The sequence below is a fragment of the Python bivittatus genome, unplaced genomic scaffold (assembly GCF_059951505.1).
Source record: "Python bivittatus isolate LINGU-HERP-01145 unplaced genomic scaffold, Pbiv_v1 ctg000590_np1212, whole genome shotgun sequence".
NCBI classification, from domain to species: Eukaryota; Metazoa; Chordata; class Lepidosauria; order Squamata; family Pythonidae; genus Python; species Python bivittatus.
Window position 1 is genome coordinate 719704 of NW_028277086.1, and position 18338 is coordinate 738041.

General features: G+C 57.9%; 2 protein-coding genes across 3 annotated transcripts in view; both read left to right on the forward strand.

Annotated features, from left to right (window-relative positions):
* Nucleotides 1–12270, forward strand: part of NUGGC (nuclear GTPase, germinal center associated) — a 53727-nt gene extending 41457 nt beyond the window's left edge. Inside the window, exons 23-31 of the mRNA XM_088148756.1 lie at nucleotides 2336–2447; nucleotides 3758–3963; nucleotides 4627–4660; nucleotides 6287–6430; nucleotides 6648–6823; nucleotides 7131–7348; nucleotides 7929–8031; nucleotides 10849–10897; nucleotides 11333–12270. Of these exons, the coding sequence (XP_088004882.1) occupies nucleotides 2336–2447; nucleotides 3758–3963; nucleotides 4627–4660; nucleotides 6287–6430; nucleotides 6648–6823; nucleotides 7131–7348; nucleotides 7929–8031; nucleotides 10849–10897; nucleotides 11333–11448 (1158 nt within the window). The 3' untranslated portion in view covers nucleotides 11449–12270. The remainder of the gene's footprint in view (nucleotides 1–2335; nucleotides 2448–3757; nucleotides 3964–4626; nucleotides 4661–6286; nucleotides 6431–6647; nucleotides 6824–7130; nucleotides 7349–7928; nucleotides 8032–10848; nucleotides 10898–11332) is intronic.
* A 3029-nt stretch (nucleotides 12271–15299) lies between these two features.
* HGH1 (HGH1 cochaperone) lies at nucleotides 15300–17453 on the forward strand. Of its 2 annotated transcripts, none has more exons than XM_088148776.1 (6): nucleotides 15300–15989; nucleotides 16073–16173; nucleotides 16274–16372; nucleotides 16444–16535; nucleotides 16869–16991; nucleotides 17131–17453. In XM_088148776.1, the coding sequence occupies exons 1-6, from the start codon at nucleotides 15484–15486 to the stop codon at nucleotides 17263–17265; spliced, it is 1056 nt and encodes a 351-aa protein (XP_088004902.1). In that variant the 5' UTR covers nucleotides 15300–15483; the 3' UTR covers nucleotides 17266–17453. The 2 variants fall into 2 exon arrangements, with proteins under 2 accessions (XP_088004902.1, XP_088004901.1); XM_088148775.1 differs by having other exon boundaries at nucleotides 15377–15993; nucleotides 17131–17270.
* Nucleotides 17454–18338: the final 885 nt, after the last annotated feature.

Below are 18338 nucleotides of genomic sequence, written 5' to 3' on the forward strand. Positions count from 1 at the left end.
CTGGACTGATGGGATGACCCCTGTGCCCCTCTCCAGTGTGCCAGCTGTGGAGAAGCGTGTGACGTCAGCAGTCTCGGGTTCCTAGTCCAGCTGCGTGAGATGGTTCATGAAGGGAAATAAGGGACAGCACCGGCGTTTCCGTGTCCCTGAATCAGCCATTTCCTCTGTGCCCGAAGGAGAGCCGCCTTCTTCAACGAGCCCATCCCAGGGCCCGGTGGGAGGTCGAAGGCGGCTCTCCCGGGTTGCCTAGGCCTTGCCCAAAGACGGCTCCGTAGAGCCTGTTACAGTTTCTGCTCCTTGAAAAACTGGTTCCTGGCATCTTCTCTTTGGGTCGCCTTGAGACTCGCGGTATTTCCCAGGTGCGCCATGAAGCCAATAATGCTTCCTTTCCTGATTCTGGCTCCTCCTCCTGCAAGCATTGCCTTGTGCTAAAGCCCCGGGGCAGGGCTGTCCTCCCACCCACCCTGTTTTCCGCAAGAGCCTCCAACTGTCGCTATAGCTGCCTTCCAGCCCAAACGAGGGACTCTTTTCCCACCTGCTCCATGCAACGTCGTCTTGCAACCTGGGGGCTACAAAGCCCAGCACGGGGGTCCACTGACTCTCAGCGGCATTCCCAGCAGCCAGAGGCCCAGATCCCACTTGCTTGCATCAATCAGCCTTGACCAGATCGTGTAGGCAGCCGTGGCTTCGATAAACATGAACCAGTTTTGATCAGCAGTCTCAAAAGGGAGAGCCACAGGCCCCGAATCTTTGGCTTCCCTGAGCTAAAGGAGGCAAGTGAGAGATGGACCTGCGCGCCATCCCCGATAGATGGCTATCTGGCCTATATTTGAAACCGCCCAGTGAAGGGGAAGGAACCATCCATGTGGTAACCTAACGTCTAATCCGTAGTCTAGATCCTTGGAGCTTCATCCCATTGGTTCTAGTCTTACCTTCTGGAGCACAGTGCGACAGCCCTTTCAGGTATCTGAAGACAGCTATCATGTCTTCTCTCCTCCTCCTCCTCATCTGCAAGCTAAGCATCCCATTTTAACCATTCCTCATAGGACTTGGTTTCCAGCACTTTCACCATCTCGGTAGCCCTTCTCTGGACTTGCTCCAGTTTATCGATGTCTTTCAAACGGGGGTGTGCAGAACTGAGCACAATACTCCGAGTGAGGCCTGAGCAACACAGAGTGAGATAATTATCTCCCACCATCTGGATTCTGTGCCCCTCTTGATGCTCCTTAAAATGTCATTGGCCTTCTTTGCAACTGCATTACACTGTGGGGACATGTTGAACGTGTGATCCATTGGTACACCCAAGGCCTTCTCACATGTGCTGCTCTCGAGCCAGAATTCCCCTATGATGTTTTTCGTTTTTCTTACCTAGATGCATGACTTTACATTTCTCCCTGTTTAATTTCATTTTCTTTGTTTCTACCCACTGTCCTAGCCTAAGTCTTTTTGCATTTTTTCCCTCTCCTCCCAAGTATTAGCCATCCCTCCTAGCTTTGTATTGTCTGCAAATTGGGAAACATTCCCTCAGCTCCCTTGTCCGTATCACTGAACAGCACCGGGCCCAGAACAGAGCCCTGTGGGACCCCACTTGAGATGTCTCTCCGGGTAGAATTGATGCCGTTTATAAGTACCCTTTGCGGTTGATCTTTGAGCCAGCTCAAAGGTGGATCCGCCTAATGGCTGAGTTGTCAATCCCATATTTGACCGTTCTGTTGATAAGGATGCTATGAGAGACTTAGTCAAAAGCCTCGCTGAAGTCGAAGTATACTATATCCGCAGCATTTCCCCAATCAATCAATTTATGATAGTAACTCTATCATAAAAGGAGACCAAGTTAAACTGGCATGACTCCACACGTATTAAAGTTGCCAAGGTTGAGAAACACTGACTTCGTCTTCCGTTCCTGAGGCCAACGGGGTCTTTCATCGGTCTAAGGAGCTTATTTCCTCTTCAGTTTCTCTCGTATCTGAAAGCAGTCGTAACATAAATCGATTTTTGCGAGCGATTTGAAGTTCATCTAAAAGGGGCTCTGTCGTTTCAACTGGCTGTACCCTCTTCCTTTCCTTCAATCCCACCTTTCCGGAGAGGAAGCTTCCAGCATCACCCTCGACTTGGTCCGCACCTGCCTTTCCTGTGGGCTGCAAGCTGGAGCTCTGGATACGCCGCGTCCCCTAATGGCCCCTCCTGGCCGAGGGAAGACGGCGCCCCCTCCCTCGGGGAGTTCTGGCAGAAGGGGGCACGAGCCCCTTCCCACCTCTGCTCTTTGGGGAGCAGGAGGAACTTGGCTTGACCAGGCGGCTGGTGCAGGCTGCTCCAGTCCCGCTTTCTGTTTCAGCGATCCATCCAGTCCAGCTTTCAGGACCTGGCCGAGGAGCTGACGACGTCCATAAGGATGCAGTTTGAGCCAATGCTGCGGCCAGTCCAGAAGAACCGGGAAATACTTCCAGGTAAGGCGGGTCTGGCGTGCACATTCTTCTCCGGGGGAAGGCCAGCGGGTGGATCTGTGACTGCGGCAAAGCGGGGCATGGAAGAGGCCGCAGCTCGGCGCATGCCCCGCGTTCCAGAGCTCCTGGATTCAAGGCCCGGCAGCGGAGGAAATTCTCGCCTGGCCTCTGGAGCGCACCTGCTCCGCGTCACAGCCAGGAGCAGGGCTAGAGGGCAACTGCCTGATTCAAGAACACACAGTCACTCAAAGCGCCCTGGTTTAGAATCGTAGGGGCCTAGGGCGGAAGGGCCACCGAGTCCAACCCCTGGCTCCGTGTCCAAAAGCGCGCTCGCTTTTTTGCAGCCCCATCGCACTGCCGCGTCACGCTCACAAGGACCCTTTCTAAGCCAAGGACCCAGGGTCCTGTACCCGTGCATTCCGCTGTTTTCTAAGCGAGGAACTCCGTACGCGTCTCTATTCCATTTCACTGGGCTATTTCCAGCCCGTGTTTCTAACCTGTCCGGCTACCCGCAGTAGCGGTTTATTTATTTGGATCCGTGATCAGCATTTTGAATTTCTCCTTTTCTGCCATTGGGGTATTAGCTGTCCCACCCAGCTGTAGTCCATCTGTCAGTGTAATAAGATTTCCCTCCCTCTCTTCATCCGAGTCATTCATACACACGGCTCCCCCACATCCCAGGAGGAACAGCCTGTGCCCGCTGTCTCGATGTGAAGGGGGCCGAGTCATCTCGCCAGGCTCTGGCCCTTGTTGATGCCCAAAGGGTGCCACTAAAGCCTGGATGGCTTGGAGGGCACACAGTAACCGAGATAATGGTGATAATGTTTTTATATTTTATATTGGGGGTGGGGAGTTAGGAATGTTACTTTTTTTTTTTTTTTTTACTATGGACGCTGTATTTCTCTTCAGTATATCCTTGTAAATTGCTGAGAGTCCTGCTGGTTACAGTGGTTATAAACTGAACAAATAAAATTAAGGGTGAACAGCCAAGTCTGAACCTTGCACCATCCCATAACACGCCTCTTTGACTTGATGAGCCCTCTCTGAATACAGTTTTGGGGCAGCCTGGACCCCTTAACTGTCCTGCCATCCACCCACTCCTGACCAGCTTTCGTAACCAGAATGTCACAGGAGACTTTGTCAAACGCTTCCTGAAGCCAAGATCCATTATGCCTACAGCACGTATTATTCCTGTTAGGGACCATGACCAAATGCCATCGTGGCTTTGACCGCCCGCGCATCTCGTATTGATTCTCATTCCGGGCCGTGGGAGCTCAGAGGGATCCTTACTGGCCTCTCGCTGCCCCTTTCAGAGCTGCTGCACATCTGTGCTAAGATGGACAAGGTTTGCAAGCGCTCGGGTGTGGATTACGTCCTTCCTAGCTCCGTGCAGCCAGAGGCCAGGCCGCCCAGGACAGAGGCAAAATTGCTGAGAAACGGGGATTGCGTGAGCTTTTCGGCCGCGTCCCTGGACGTCCGAGTTGGAGCCGTCTCTCTTCCCCACATCGCGGGCATTGAGGTAGCTCAAACTTTGCATTGGGATTTGAGGGGAGGAGCGGGGAGGTGTTGAGAAGACGCAAGCAAGTTGCAGCGTGGTTGTTAGTGGCGATGATGCTTAGCAAATTTCCTTCCAAACTGCGCTTGGCTTTGTGAAGCATTCAGCTACAGTGCCCGATTTCGTTAATAAAGAAAAATGGTTCAGACTCACCAGCCCCTGCCATTCTGTCGGAAAAGGCACAAAAGCAGAGATTTTGGCAGCTTCTCGGGAATCCTTTGCAACAGTCCACTTTGCTTGCATAGTTCAAACGCTCTCTAGGAAAACCCAAACCGGTCTACTCTAAGCAAGCATCTGTCATATAGTCCTGCCTGACGTTCTCTTGCCCAGATTTCAGAATTTAGGAGTAGCAAGGGGAAGCCAAAGGAAGCAACAGCTACAGGTTAGCCAGTGCAGTTTGGAATGAGCAGAATGTGGAGGGAGTTTCTTCTCAGTCCCGGAGTTACGCTTCTCTTGGAACCATTCTTCCCACAAATCGGGCTGCTGGGTATCTTTTGTGTACCCACCACCTACCTGAAAGGTGCCCAGTGACTTTTCTTCCTCACTTGCAATATTATTACGCTTCTTAATCACTTCCTGTTCCGAGTTAGCTCTCTCTAATTTTAATGTCCCCTTTCATGTTTAAAGGTATCCAAGGAGGACATCACATTGAGTCTGGCAGGTCAGTATCCTAAACCTGTTGGGAGAGGAGTTGGTACGCCTGCAGTCGTTCGTGTGCAAGAGATAAAGAGCTGGATTCAGATGCACGAAGCACGTGAGCCCCCTTCCCCAGCTTGGTTCCGTACAGCTGGTTGGACCTCCGGTCTCCGCTGGAGATCATTGGGTGGGGGATGCTGCCTTCCAGCCCCTGGAGGATGAGTGTGCCAGACGGCAGGTCTCATCCCATCTGCAGCTAGTACTGGGGCTCGGGAAGGGTGTGCCATGCTTTCCCAGAGCCGCTATACGTGACGTCCAGAGGCGCTTCGTGGCACGCTCCTTTGGGTTGCATGCCTTCCAGGCGGGCTCTGCAGCAGAGGAGCCTGGACTCTCCCAGCAGTGGGAAGAGTTTGCCGTTGGTGGCTCGGAAGCAGAGGAAGACCTCAACAGCTGCTCTCCAGCAACATTACAGGTAGTCCTCACTTAACGACTCTAATTGGGACCGGAATTCCATCACTAAGCGAAGTGGTCTTTAGGTGAAACATCGTGTGACCGCGCTGCTGTAACCGTCGTTAGGCGAAGACCTCATGCTTCTTCTGCCCTGCGCAAACTGCTGGCTCCGTCCAGCTGCCTCCTCCCCAGCCGGGCCCGGCAAGCTCCCTTTGGCGGACGAGACTCCACCGCTTGCCGCACTCGCCCCCGCTTCAGTTCCCCCCAGTTGCCTGTCTCCCCCCACCTCTGGCCTTTTGGCTGCCCTGCACTCCGCAGCTGCCTACCCCTGCCGCCCCCCCGCTGACAGCTCTCCAGGCAAAGGTGGCAGCTGTGGGCACCATGCAAGGCCTCACAAGGGCTTGTAGAGGCCTCATGGAAACTTCACAAGGTGTCACGGAGGCTTCATAAAGGCTCCCACAACACCAACTGGGTGCCACCACCCAGGGAGCCACCAGCCCCCTCACCGCCACCCTGCCTCCTCCGCCGACTCTGTCCTGCTGCCTCGTCCCCGGCTGGGTCCTGCCAGCTCCCTTCAGCAGACGATGCTCCACTGCCCGGCCATGCGTGTCCCAGGGCCGAGCCCTCACCCAGCCCCTGGATCCTGGGCCAGCAGCGAGAGGAAGAAGACAGCGAAGGTCAGCGGGGGGCGGCAGGGGTAGGCAGCTGCGGAGTGCAGGGTGGCCAAAAGGACAGAGGCTGGGCGGAGATGGGTGGGTGGGAGAAGCTGAAGCACACACTGCGGTCATAAATGCAGGCAGGTTGTCAAGCGCCCAAATTTTGATCACATGGCTGTGGGGATGCTGCAACGGCAGTAACTTCAAGGACAGGCACTGAGTACCTTTCGTTCAGTGCCATCGTAACTTCGAACGGTCGCTGAACAAATGGTTGTTAAGTGAGGACTACCTGTAATGGTCCTCTAGAGATAAGCCATAGTCCAGGTACTGGCTCCGGATGATGCCAAAATGTTGTTGGGCTTGGAGGCGCGCTTGTGGCTTGGGCAAAATAAGATGGCTTCTAGGTGCACGATCCTGGATGTGTGCTTGGTATTAATTTCATTTTTTAAAAAAAGAATGCCCCGTGTCTGCTTTGGGATGCAGGGCTGGGGGGGGCTGAATGGATGGCGTCCCTTGACCTGCACCGCCGTTGCCTTCCTGCGCAGGTGGCCCCGCCGGCGTGGCTGTCCCGCTGAGAAACGTTTCCCGCTGTGAGTGCTGCCTGGCTCTGGGCTGCCTGATCCTGTATGTGTCTGCAGAGGCCGCCCAGGAGCTTTGCTTCCGGTGCGGGGTCCCGATGTCTGGCCCAGGTGAGCCGCAGGGGAAGGGCCGGGTGCGGAAGGGCCCCCTTGGCTGCTGGGGCGGGGCCCTTCGGCCCCCCTCGCCTGCCCCTTTGCCGGCGCCTGCTCTGCCCAGAGGCTTCTCGGCGCACCCCGGCGTGCTTTCCTTGGAGCGGCCCCCGAGGGGACCTGCCCTGCAGCCCTCCCGCCTGGAGCCGGCCTCAGATTGTTCCGCTGCTTCTTTCAGGAGCGCGTAACCCGGCGGCCCTGGTCATCCGGGAAGCAGTCCGGGAGCAGAGGCAGCTTCCCCAGCTCGTGGGCTGCCTGTCGGCGGGGTGTGGCGCTGCCTCCTGGGTGCAGACCCTCAGCCTGCAGCAAGGAAGGGAGAAGCTGATATCGCTGGGAGCCCACCGCCCAGGCCAGGTGACTGCTGGGAGGGGGAGGGGAGCAGAAAGGCTTGCTGGGTCTTCCTGCAAACGGTCTCGGGTCCGCTGCTGCGGAAGCGAGGGTTGGGAAATACTGTCTGTGTACGGGAACAGTCTTTGCGCACCGTATCTTGATTGGGCCAACCCTTCGGCTTCATACGTGCCTGCCTGGGGCGCAGTGCCCTAGGGCAGAAAGGCGGATACAACCCGTGTTTCATGAGGCAAATACTTCTCCGCCCTGCAGCCTTTGTCCCTGGTGGACGTGTGCTACCGGGCGTGGAACGGTCCCATTCTTTCTTCCGCAGCAGACCGAGGATAGTGCTGAGCGAACCCCGGCAGCCCCCCAAGAGGCCTCTGCTCCTGAACCTGTCCCGGGAGTTGCCACTGCCGGGCAGCAGCGCCGTGCCCCCCTGCTTCACTGGCCCCCGCATGGCAGAAAGAGAGTGGGAGAGGCGGTCCAGCTGCAGCTGGAGAAAAAGGCCAAGGCTCACCCCGTGGGGCCCGTCGGGTGCCCTTGGCTGCAGTAAGTCGTCTTCGGTGCTGAGTTTGGAATCGGTTTCTTCTTCCAAAAAGGGGCAGAGCCAGCGGACAGGGCACCCGTTCTGTGTAGTGCCAGGGACAGGGCGCTGCCTGGCCATGGAGGAGGTCCCTGCTGGTTAACCTCCATTTTCAGCTGGCGCACGGTGGGGATGACAGCTTGTGCCCAAAGATCATCCCCCCTTTGTGTGTCAAGTCAGAGCCTCGCAGCGACAGCTTTCCAGACTCCTTCCAAAATCCTTGCACGGCCCTTTCTCACTCCACACTCCTTGACAGCGGAGGGCAGAGCCTTTCTTCCATTTCACCCCTTCCTTACGCCTTCCGTGAAGCACTTGCCCAGCAGGACTCAGGCCACTGTCGGCTCTGTCCTCGATCAGAGGCCCCGGGGCTGTTTTCTGGGCACCTCCCTTCCCAAATTAGCCGCAAGGAGAAGCGTTGCAGGAGAGAAGCAGGACAAGTGTCCATGGGAACTGGGGAGAGTGGGAAGGGGCTGGGCTGGGCTGGGCTGGGCTGGAGTCAAGAAGGGGGGTTCCAGACTGCCTCTGTTCCATTCTGCCCTTTTCCAGATGCAGGGAGAATGCTGAAATCAAGCCCCCGCCCTGCCCCACAGCCCTCCTGGGGAGCTGCAGCCCAAAGGGGGCCTCGCTTCCAGATGGCCCTCCGCGTCCAGTAAGTATTTGCGGCGGCTGAGGGGCCCCAGGAGCCATGCTAGGAAAGGGGCACGCTCCCCTGGCCTGGGGAGGCCTGGTGTTCCGCGTAGCGAGGGTCCGCTTCAGGAGAAAGGGGCTCTTGCTGTTCCCCTCTGGGCCCTCTTGGGGAAGGCTCTTCCTTGGCTGCCGCGCGTCCAGGCTGCTCGAGGTCTGTCTCGGCCCTGCTTCTGGCTGTGCGGGCGCGGGGCACCCAAGACCTGGAGCACATTCGCGGCTAAGAGGAAAAAGTCCACACGAGCCTCTCCTGGGAGGGCAAATCCAGTAGACAACGACCATGCCAGGACCCCCACTGTTGCTGGAAATATGGGAAGGCTCGTTGGAAAGCAGTCAGTGTAATGAGGAGAAACTTTTCAGGTAGAGATTTATGATTCGCTCCTGTAGAACCACAGGGAATAAATGTGGGGGGTGGGGACAGCTGCGTGGTCGGAGCCCCTTCCGCTGCCCTCCCGCCTCCCCTTCCTTCTTTCTGGATTGGGGCAAGACTGGAGGAGAGCTGGCTTTCAACAGCAGGCTGGATGGCCAGACGGGCTGGGCGGGTCGGGGAAGGCTCTGAAGCCCCCAAGAGAAGCGGCCAAGGAAACAGGAACTCGACTGGAGGGGCCAACCAGCGGGGGGGGGGGGCATTTGCCCGGCAAGACAGCCAGCAGGCAGGACCACCAACTCAAAGAGCCCAGTTCAGCTGGCAGAGTCCGCCAGCGGTGATGAGGGAGGTCCTAGAGCAGTGATGGTGAGCCTGCGACACGCGTGTCAAAGGTGACATCCCAGTGTTCACCAACACCTGACAACAACTATTCTCCCTATTCGAGTTACCAAAGAAACTTCATTTTACTCGTATTTCATTTTTGTAATTATTTGACATTCTTTATGTAATACGTAGCACCACACGACTGGACTGCCTTTTTTGTAAATAAATGAGAATTGTTTCCCTTTTTGGGGGGGGGGCGGAGGCGTGTGCCACGCCAGCAGAGTCACCTTAGGTATTTTCCAGACTTTTGACATGCCGAGCCCAAAAGGTTTGCCGTCACTGTGTTAGAGAGAGCAGCCGAGAGGTCAGCTGGCCAAGTGACAGCAGGGCAGCGGCCATTGGAAGAGTCCAGCTAGTGGAGAAGGGGTGAGGAGGCCAAGCGGCGGGAAGCGGTCAGCCACAGCAGAGCTAAAAGACCCGGTCAGCGGCTGGGGGGAGCAAGTGCTGAAGCCGTGCCCACAGCGCTGAGGCAGCTGGGGACTTTGGGAAGAGGAAAAGAAATCTCAGCAGCTTGAGACCAGCCAGGCCAACCGCAGACAGCCGCGGCCCAGGGGTAAAGAAGGTCAGCAGCCCCAGCCGTGAAGGCCGCTCCGGCCACGAGCAAGCTGGTCAAACCCGGCCCGCTACAGAACAGCAGCTGATGGGCTGAGAGCAGAACGAAAGAGTGAAAACTGAAAAGCTTCAGAAAACATGAAAGTGCAATCAGTTAACAAACCGGAGGGGGAAATGGGGAAAGAACCTTTAAAAACATTCTTGCTGTAAGTAGCCAGAACGTAAGGCTTTATTTTTTTATGTGCCTGTTGTAATAAAAAGTGAAACGTTGGCTGAATGACTGCACCGATTCAGCTGGGGAGAAGGCTCGGGTGGGCCCCGTGCGGCTCAGCATTTTGTTAGCGGCTTGTGGGACAGAGTTCCGGGGAGTCGCCAAGTTCTCAAGACGGCGCAAAGCTGGGTGGGGCAGCGGACGCTTTAGATGGAAGGGAGGGGGCTCAGAAAGATCGAGAGAGGGCTGACCTGAAGCGCCACGTTTTGCAGCTGGGTAGAAAAAACCAAAGGCAGGAGTCTAGGATGGGGAAGTGGCTTGTCAGTAGTACGTGGGGAAAGGGCCTGGGGGTCATTGTGGCCCACACGCTAAGGGTGAGCCAGCAGGGTGATGCTGCTTTGCTAACCAGGTAAATGGTGAAAGTGTCTGGAAACCGCTTAGCCTACAGAAAATATTACTAAGGGGAAACATGCTAGCCATCTTAAAACATTGGAATTGCTGTCCCTCGGAACAGAGAAGGGCCTTGTCCTTCCTTGTCCCAGAGGGCAGGACCAGAACAGGAGCCGCGGGAATCGGACCCGGTTCCTTATCAGGAACCGTCAGCGAGGAACCGGCTGCCACGTGAAGTGGGGAGTTCTCCTTTGCTGGGGACCTTCCAGGAGAGGCTGGGTCAGCACATCTTCCGTGGAGCAGGAGCTGGACTAGATGACCTCTGATGTCCTTTTCAACACTAGGATTCTATGAAACTTTCCCAGGAGTTACTTTGCGTGCCACCTAGCTGTACCATCTGCGGAGAAGAACTCTCACACTTGCTTTGTGTTTCAGACAATGGACTTGAATTTGTTTTTAATTTCAATTTCTGTGGCCACCCGCTTACACAGGACCCAACGTTGTTTCTCAGGGGCCAGCCGGATGCCTCTGTAGGGCTTGCAAACAGAAGACAGACTCATAACCACTCCTGCCATTACTCTCTTGCAAGTGGTATCTAGAGGCGTGGTGCCCAATGTCCATCTGGCTATCGTGAAAGCGTTTGCTAGGAATCGGACTAGCAGGAATTGATCTGTTTTTCAGGAAACCATCTCCAAGGTCTAATTTCACCACGTGTATGTCTATGTGTGTATGCTCTTATGAGCAAGTCCTTCAGCCAAAATCAAGGTTGTGCTGGGAGGACAGACACAGACCTTAGGCTGGAATTGTAGAGTTGTATGCCGGAGGCTTCTCTTGGTTCTTCAAAACTAAGGCGCTGTTGCTTACCTTATTTTTTTCAGATGGCCGTGAAACTCGACGGCGAGCCGCTGGCAGTGCCCAGTTCTGCAGGTACGAAGACCAGCAGCTTTTAAGTAGCTATTTGCTCTGTCTAGCCCCAGCCCCGCTTCAAGCAGGCGCTTTTGAGGAACGGCTGCTCTTAGAGAAGGGATCCCTTTGCTGCTCTCCAGAGCGCGGAGACGTGAGTGAGCCCAGCTCGGTCGGCAGCCCACAGGCGTGGCGTCTTGGCCCCTCAGCCCGTGCCTCCTCTTGCCCTGAACAAGATGGCTAAGCAGAAAAGGCTCATCTGGAGCCAGGCATCGGGCGTTTCCCCAAGGCCCGTGGAGGGGAAGGAAGGTCCCTTCTGCTCTGTTTGTGGAGGAGAGAAAAGCTGAACGGAGGGAGACGGCAGGCGGGGCAGGTCTTCATTCTGGAACGGGAGGTCCTGCAAGTCTTGGGCCATTTGTAGGCAGGAACTCTAATGTTTTCTTTTCCTGACAATGGCAGGTTTTCTTTGTGTCGGAGCCAACAAGGAAACACGTGGGAAGCCTCCAAACGTAAATCTGGAGGAAGAGGAGGGGAGCCTCCAGGCCGAAAGGATTCAGATTCACCGTCCACTTTGAGCTGTAGCACGTACACGGGCACGGTCCACGCCTGGGGAAGGATCCAGGGCGGTGTTCTGGCAGCCTAAACCCCCTTCCTTTCAGAACTGGCCGTGCAGAAGCTGCGCGGCCTCTTTTTCTCCCCTTCTGGGCTTTCTGCTGAGCTGTCCTTGATGTGGCTCCCCGACCTGCTGAGAACACCTGATGCTTCTCCTGAGCAAAGGAGGCAGAGGATCGACATCAGTGGGAGTGTGACCGCTGGAGAGCTAGAAACGGATGGCATCGTGTGTGGCTTGCTGATGGTTATGTAATGAATTTAAGCCTTCTATATATATAATCATATAGCCATAGAACAGCCATGTTTATCCTATTCACGAACTTTACTAGGAAACTCACGTTGCTGGCATGAAGGAATGTTGGAATGTACGCTGGATACCTTGTACGAATGAGTTCTCAACCATGATAAGGCTGGAATGCTGGTGGGTGTAAGGAATAAAGTGACACATCATAAATTTATAAGATAACGGGACGAGAGGTACCATGGCAACAACTGTACCAAACATGAAATGTTCCTGGCATGTACCGTACCTGGACGACCTGGATGGAGATGACCTGGATGAATTTTAAGTAAACAAGCTGGGTATAAAAGAAAGGATGGAAACCATTCCCACCTGGAAGTGCGAGACGACGCTTGTTGGAGCAGGGGACGCCCTGAGTCCGATTCCCAGCCCGCTCTAGCACAGCCTGATCAACTGTGTTGAGAGTGTATGTAAGTATTCTGTGTGAATGTGCAGCCTAGTTGGGCAAGAAAATTGACAGCAACTTGGGTAGCCTAGTAGGGCACTTACATTTATTGTTAGCCTTGTTGGGCATATATTTTATTGTAATAAATATTACAGGAAACTAAAGAAATTATATATATTAATCAACATTGATTGAACATTGATTAAACACTTGCTTTGCTTTCTGTCCAAATAACACAAGAATAAAAGAACTAATTTTGAACTCTATTTTGAGTGGATTCGATCCATCATTTTGCGAGGGGACGGGGTTTTTTGAAGCCGCTGTGCCGCGCCGGGGCAGCCCTGTCTCCTGCCCACAGCCGCCGAACTAGGACAGAGGAAGCCGTTAACGAGGCTTGCAGTGAAGTTCCTTGAATTCTCTAGATCGGCTTTTTTCAACCGTGCCAACTTGAAGGTGGGTGGATTTCTGGGAGTTGCAGTCCACCCGTCTTCAAGCTGCCATGGTTGAGAAACGCTGCTCTAGACGATGGTGATGGCATTTCAGAAGCAGAGATGAAAGAGAACCCAGTTCTCCTGAGCTTTCCCAGTGCAAACAGAAATCCATTTCTTCTCCTGGAAGCAGTTATGGAAGCTCCCATCCTGTTCTGGCTTCTCGGCTTCATAAAATAGGCTGGATTGAAATACTCAGTGGCCTACAATGGATTTTCTTCACCAGCTCACACTGTTTTGCTCTGGTATCTGCAGGGTTCATCTTTCGGTGTTCATCTTTATTGAGGTTACTGACCAGTGTTTTGTAGAATTACTATAGAGAGCTACAAGAGTAAGCATTTCTAAAAATCAGTCACAGTAAAGGGAATGATTCACTTATAATGCTATAAATGCAACCAATAGAACAATAAAAACATGTAAATATTGAAAATGAATAGGATTATAAAACTGCTTTATGAACAAGATACTAAATTGCTGAGTGTGGATATGCATATATATAAAATTTACTGGGGCCAGTGACTGGTGAGGTGTGAACTGAATCACATATTGGTGGAATCGTAAGGTTTAAAGCAGTTACGCCCGGTGCTGGATTCTGTCGTGGCCGAAACCTGGCTCGCCCAAAGCAGCCAAATCGCTCCGAAGAAGCCGCGTACGTTTATGAAGCATGCGAACGCTGAAGAGCATGCCCCGGGCTCCCAGCAAAACATCTGCAGCTCGCTGAGCAGCCCTGAGCGAAAGCAGCACCGCAGCTTCCATGCCTTGGCCCACCTCGCTGCCAAGGCAGAAAGGCAGACACGGCGAGAATTACAGCGTGGCGTTGGGATGTCTTTGACGGACCCATCCAGGTGGCCTCTGCGCCATTCCTCCCTCCCTCCCGGGTCAGGGTGCCAGCCGCGCTGTCTCCGAAATACGGCCGGTGAACAGAAACAAGGGGGCTCGCCGGGCGCTGGCACCTGGCGGGTTCTTCCCCTGCCGGCACTCGGGGTCAGTGCAACGCGGCTTGCCGTGTTTTCTTACAAGGGCACTTCCAGCGGTTCACGTGTATTGGGGGGGCATCTCACAGGTTTGGTAGTGAATGCAGGCCACGTGTGTGGGGGGGTACCTTTTACCCCCAGAATTCTTTCAGCTTTCTCTCTGCTCTGGCATTTCTGTTTTATTCTGGTTTTCCCTGGTATCCTTTTCTCAAACCTCCATTCTGTGGGGGAGGGAATGAAGTGCTGTCCTCATTTTGGGGGCCGAGGCGCTTGCAGTCCACGGCCCTGGGCTCTGTGGGCAGGTAATGCAGAGACCGCAATCCTGAATATGAAGAAGGGGCGCAGTTGCTGTTCCCCGATGCCGTCTTCTGAAATGATTTGATCCAGGTAGGCAGAGGATTTTCTTTCCCTGAGCAATGGCTACAGGAACTGAATGGTTTGTTCCTGAGATCCCGTACTTTTTAAACACGTGCCTCTTTGTGCTTTAACGGATTACACGCTCTAACGATTTTCAAGCTGCTCCCCACCTAGACCAAGAGAAGCAGCTGGGGATTTACAACACGGAGCCCAAGCGTGATTTCTGGAAGGAGCTTCGTAGGGGAGGAGAGCCGAGGGAGGAGCACGTGGCGGACTGATTGTCCAGTGGGTTTAGCAACTGCAGTGGGAGGCAGAGCTCCAAAAACGGGGGTGGGGGGGGAGTGTCGTGTCTGTTAGGACAAATGGCTCCCAAAGAAGAAAACTCAACAAATGACTCTAAGAAGGCAGGAAGCTTTTATTTAAGGATCACGGGTACTGCTGGTTGAGCACGTTGTGGGTTTGTATCGGGTTCAGTGCGCTCCTGGCTCTTGGGGAGCAAGCCTGTTCCTCGGAGGCCAGGGGCCTGAGACACTTGGAGCGCCAGAGAGACAGCTCCAGGATGGCAGCTCCCTTGCCCTCTGGCAGAACCAGAGAGAAGACCGTTTCAAGAGTTAAGGAGATGTTCCCATAGGAAGGACCCAATCCTTGGCGATGAATGCACTCCTCTTGTAACAAGGATGCTCCTTCAGCAGCTGGTTGTGGGCAGTTGCGTCCGTGATGGGGTGGAGAGTGCACCACGACACCCTGGCCTGGCGCAAACTTTGGACATCCTGTGCCACGTCCTGACGCGGGCAACATTGGCTGGGCAGGCAGAGGCTGGGGGCCACGAAGTTGGGGGGCGCCAGGCGGAAGTGCTCAGAAGCGCTAGGCCCCAAGGAGCGTCTCTGGGACAAACCGAAGCTGTTCAGGGAGAAAGGGGACCGGGCTGCTGCACAGAGGTCCAAGAGGTGGTGGGAAAGCTTTGCAAGCCAATCTGGGGGCGGGAGGCGCCCCGAAAATACTGCCAGGCAGGGCAGTGCCGGAAGCGGATAACTGGGGGGCGAGACCGGGAGAGGAACGGGAGACAAACCGGCCAGAAAAAGGCTTCCGCCGAGCGCACGCGGGCTTGGGGCCCCTGGGCCCAGAGGGGCGCTCGGCTGCCGGCGAACACGAGCCTCGAAGCCCGGCGAAGCGCGATCAGGGCGCCGCTTCGGGATTAGAGCAGCGGCGGCGGCGGCGGCGGCAGCTACGGGAAGGGACGGGACGGGAAGGGGAAGGCGCTGCTCTTGAGCTGCGAAGAACAGCGTCCGGGCGGGCAGGCCGGCCGCAGGGAAACCTCGCCCGCGGCGACCCCGAGCCCGAGCCCGACCCCGGCCCCGGCTCCGGGCGGGCGGCGCTCAGGACCGCGGGGAAGAAGCGGCCGCGCCACGACTCCCGCCCAGCCGGAAGGCCGCCCGCGCCGGCTTCCGCAGCCTCGCGCGAAGGGGGGCGCCGGCGCCGGCAGCGGCAGCGGCATGGAGGAGCGGGCGGCGCGCGAGCTGCTGGGCTTCCTGCGGCGCGAGGGCCGCGCCGACCTGAGGGGCCGCGCCGCGCGCCTGGCGCTGGAGCTGACGGGCGGCGCCGAGGGCCGCCGGCTGCTGCTGGCGCGCGCGGGCCTGCTGGACGCGCTGCTGGCGCTGGCCGAGGAGCCCTGCGCGGCGGCGGCCGAGCCCGCCCTCGGCGCGCTGGCCAACCTGGCGGCGGAGCCCGGCGCGGCCGGGGCGCTGCGCCGCGCGCTGCCGGGGCTGCTGCGCCGCGCGCTGGACCCCGCCGCCGCCGCCCCGCCGCCCGAGGCCGCCTGCGCGCTGCTGGCCAACTGCTCGCGGGAGCCCGCCTCGGCCCGGGCGCTGCTCGCGGGGCTGCCGCCGCTGGTGGAGGCGCTCTGCGCGCCCGGCCCGCGCCCCGCGCAGCGCCTGGGCCCGGTGCTCGCCAACCTGAGCCAGCTGCCGGAGGCCCGCGCCGCCCTGCTCGACCGCTCCAGGCAGGTGGGCCGCGCGGGGCGGGGGGGAGGAGAGCGGGCGAGCGGCTGGGAGGCGGCCGGCTGACCGCCCCGCTCGCCCGCAGGCGCCTCGTGCAGCGGCTGCTGCCCCTCACGCAGGACGCGGGCTCGGCGCTCCTCCGGCGCGCGGCGGCGGCGACGCTCCGGAACTGCTGCTTCGACCACCGTGAGTGGCGCCGGCGGGCCGCGGGGAGGGCCGGGCCGGGCCGGGCCGGGCCGCCCGTCCGTCCGTCCGTCCGCGCGCTCACGCGGCTGCCTCCCTGCAGGGCACCACGAGTGGCTGCTGAGCGACGAGGTGGACCTCCTGCCCTTCCTCCTCCTGCCGCTGGCCGGCGCCGAGCAGTTCCCGGAGGACGAGATGGAAAGTGGGTGCTTCTCCGGGCGGGGGCGGTGCCCGGCCTGCGCCTTCCTCTGACGCCGCCTCTCTCGGCCCCAGGGCTGCCCCTGGACCTGCAGTACTTGCCAGCCGAGAAGCAGCGGGAGCCGGAAGCCGACATCCGCAAGATGCTCCTGGAGGCCCTCCTGCTGGTATGTGGGCGGGGGGGTGCCCGGGGGCCCGCTCTCTGTGCCCTGGGCACTGCAGAGAGAGCCGGGCCGCCGGGCAGCGTCTCCTCCTGGAGCACAGGCTCGCTCACGGGACTTCCCCCCAGCGCGCTCCACCCGGTGCCCCTTGTGCCGCTCTGGAAAAGAGCCGGGCTGTGCGGCTGGGCCAGCAAGGTGGAGGCCCCAGGCTGGGGCTCCCCTTCTGGCTGTGGGCCAGAGGCTTTCTGCCGGAGACAGTCCTCCTCCTCCGGCCACACCTCAGCCCGGTGCCTTCCCCGTAGAGCTCTAGCAGCCCGTGACCCCTCTCCCCCTTGGCAGCTGACAGCCACCAAACCGGGGCGGCTCCTGCTGCGGGAGAAAGGCACCTATGTTATCCTGCGGGAGCTGCATAAGGGGGAAGAGGACCCGGGAGTCCGCGCTGCCTGCGAAAAGGTGATCCAGGTAAGCGGGGCGCCTGGCCTGCCTGGGGGGCGTGGCCCCTGGAGACCCTTCCCTCCTGAAGAAGTTGCTGGGAGTTTGGGGTCTGCGTCGATGCTGCTCGCATGCTCCCCCGAGGCCCTGGGCCGTTTGCCCCGAGCAGGTCCTGATTGGCGACGAGCCTGAGGCTGGGATGGAGAACCTGCTGGACGTGAAGATCCCCGCAGAGGTGGAACAGCAGCTGCAGCGCCTGGATCTGGAGGAGGAGGAGGAGGAGGCAGCGGCAGCGGCCTGCTAGGAAGGGCTGCGTGGAAGAGGAAGTGCTTTCCTCTTCGAGCCTTTGGGCACCAAAATCCTGGTACCTCCTTTTGCCGCCCGAGGCGCTCCTTGGCACCTGGCCAGTGACTGAACAGAGGGTCCCCAGGAAGAGGGGAGTGAAGGGAGCAGCTGACGCCTGCCCTCAATAAAGGCTCCAGTGCACTTTTCCTTCCTGGTCCCACCCTGCCTCTCTGAGGGAAGTGTGCAGCTGCGCCAGACGCCGCTGCCTGGCTAACGGGCACCCCTCGCCCCTGCTGCTGTATTGCAGGGGGTGCAGCAGGTGACCGGGTTGAGTGGGTGCGCTCTTCCCCGGGCCTGCGGGGAAAGGGCCCCGCTCCTGCTGGCCTGGCAGCTCTCCTGATTCCCAGCCCTGCTTGCGGGGGAGGGGGAGCCCGTCCGCTCCTCTTGGGGGGGAGAGGGTCTTCCCCAGAAGCAGGAGATTCCACAAAGGGTAAAGGGCCAAAGAAGGACCTTGCAGGACAGGGAGGAGGAGGAGGAGGAAGCTCCAGCTGCTTTCAGGGGCAGGAAGCCACCCAGCGAGAACTTCCGCCATCAGAGGGGCCAGTGTGGGAAGGGGGGTCATGACCCGGCAGGGGAAGGGTCTGCTGCAGCTGGGGGGAGCAAGGTGCAGGAGGCCAGGCACAGCTTTCATCGGCGGTTGGGGGCGATAGGGGGTGAGGCCTCACTGGCCTGACATAGGAAAGGGGAGTTCTGCTGCGGAAGCCTTGGGGAAGCCGTGGAGCGCTGCCTCAAGGTCAGGGATGGGAGCCTCGGAAACGGGGTGAAGGAAAGAAAACAGGGTGGGGAAGGTGGAGGGGGCAGCTGCCAAGCAAATTGGCAAAGACCACTTCAACCCTGGAGTTGGGGGGGGGGGCTCAGCCCTGAACCTGGCCTGGGGCAGCTGCGGTGGAACAGGGGAGGGCTGCCAGAAGCAGGAGGCAGCGGTGGGACCCCGGACGAGACCGGACTGCTCTGCCTTAGGAAGAGCCCCAGACGGCGGCGGCGCAACTCCGGAGCCGCCCGCCCCGCGGCCGCTGGGAGGAGGAACGGGCG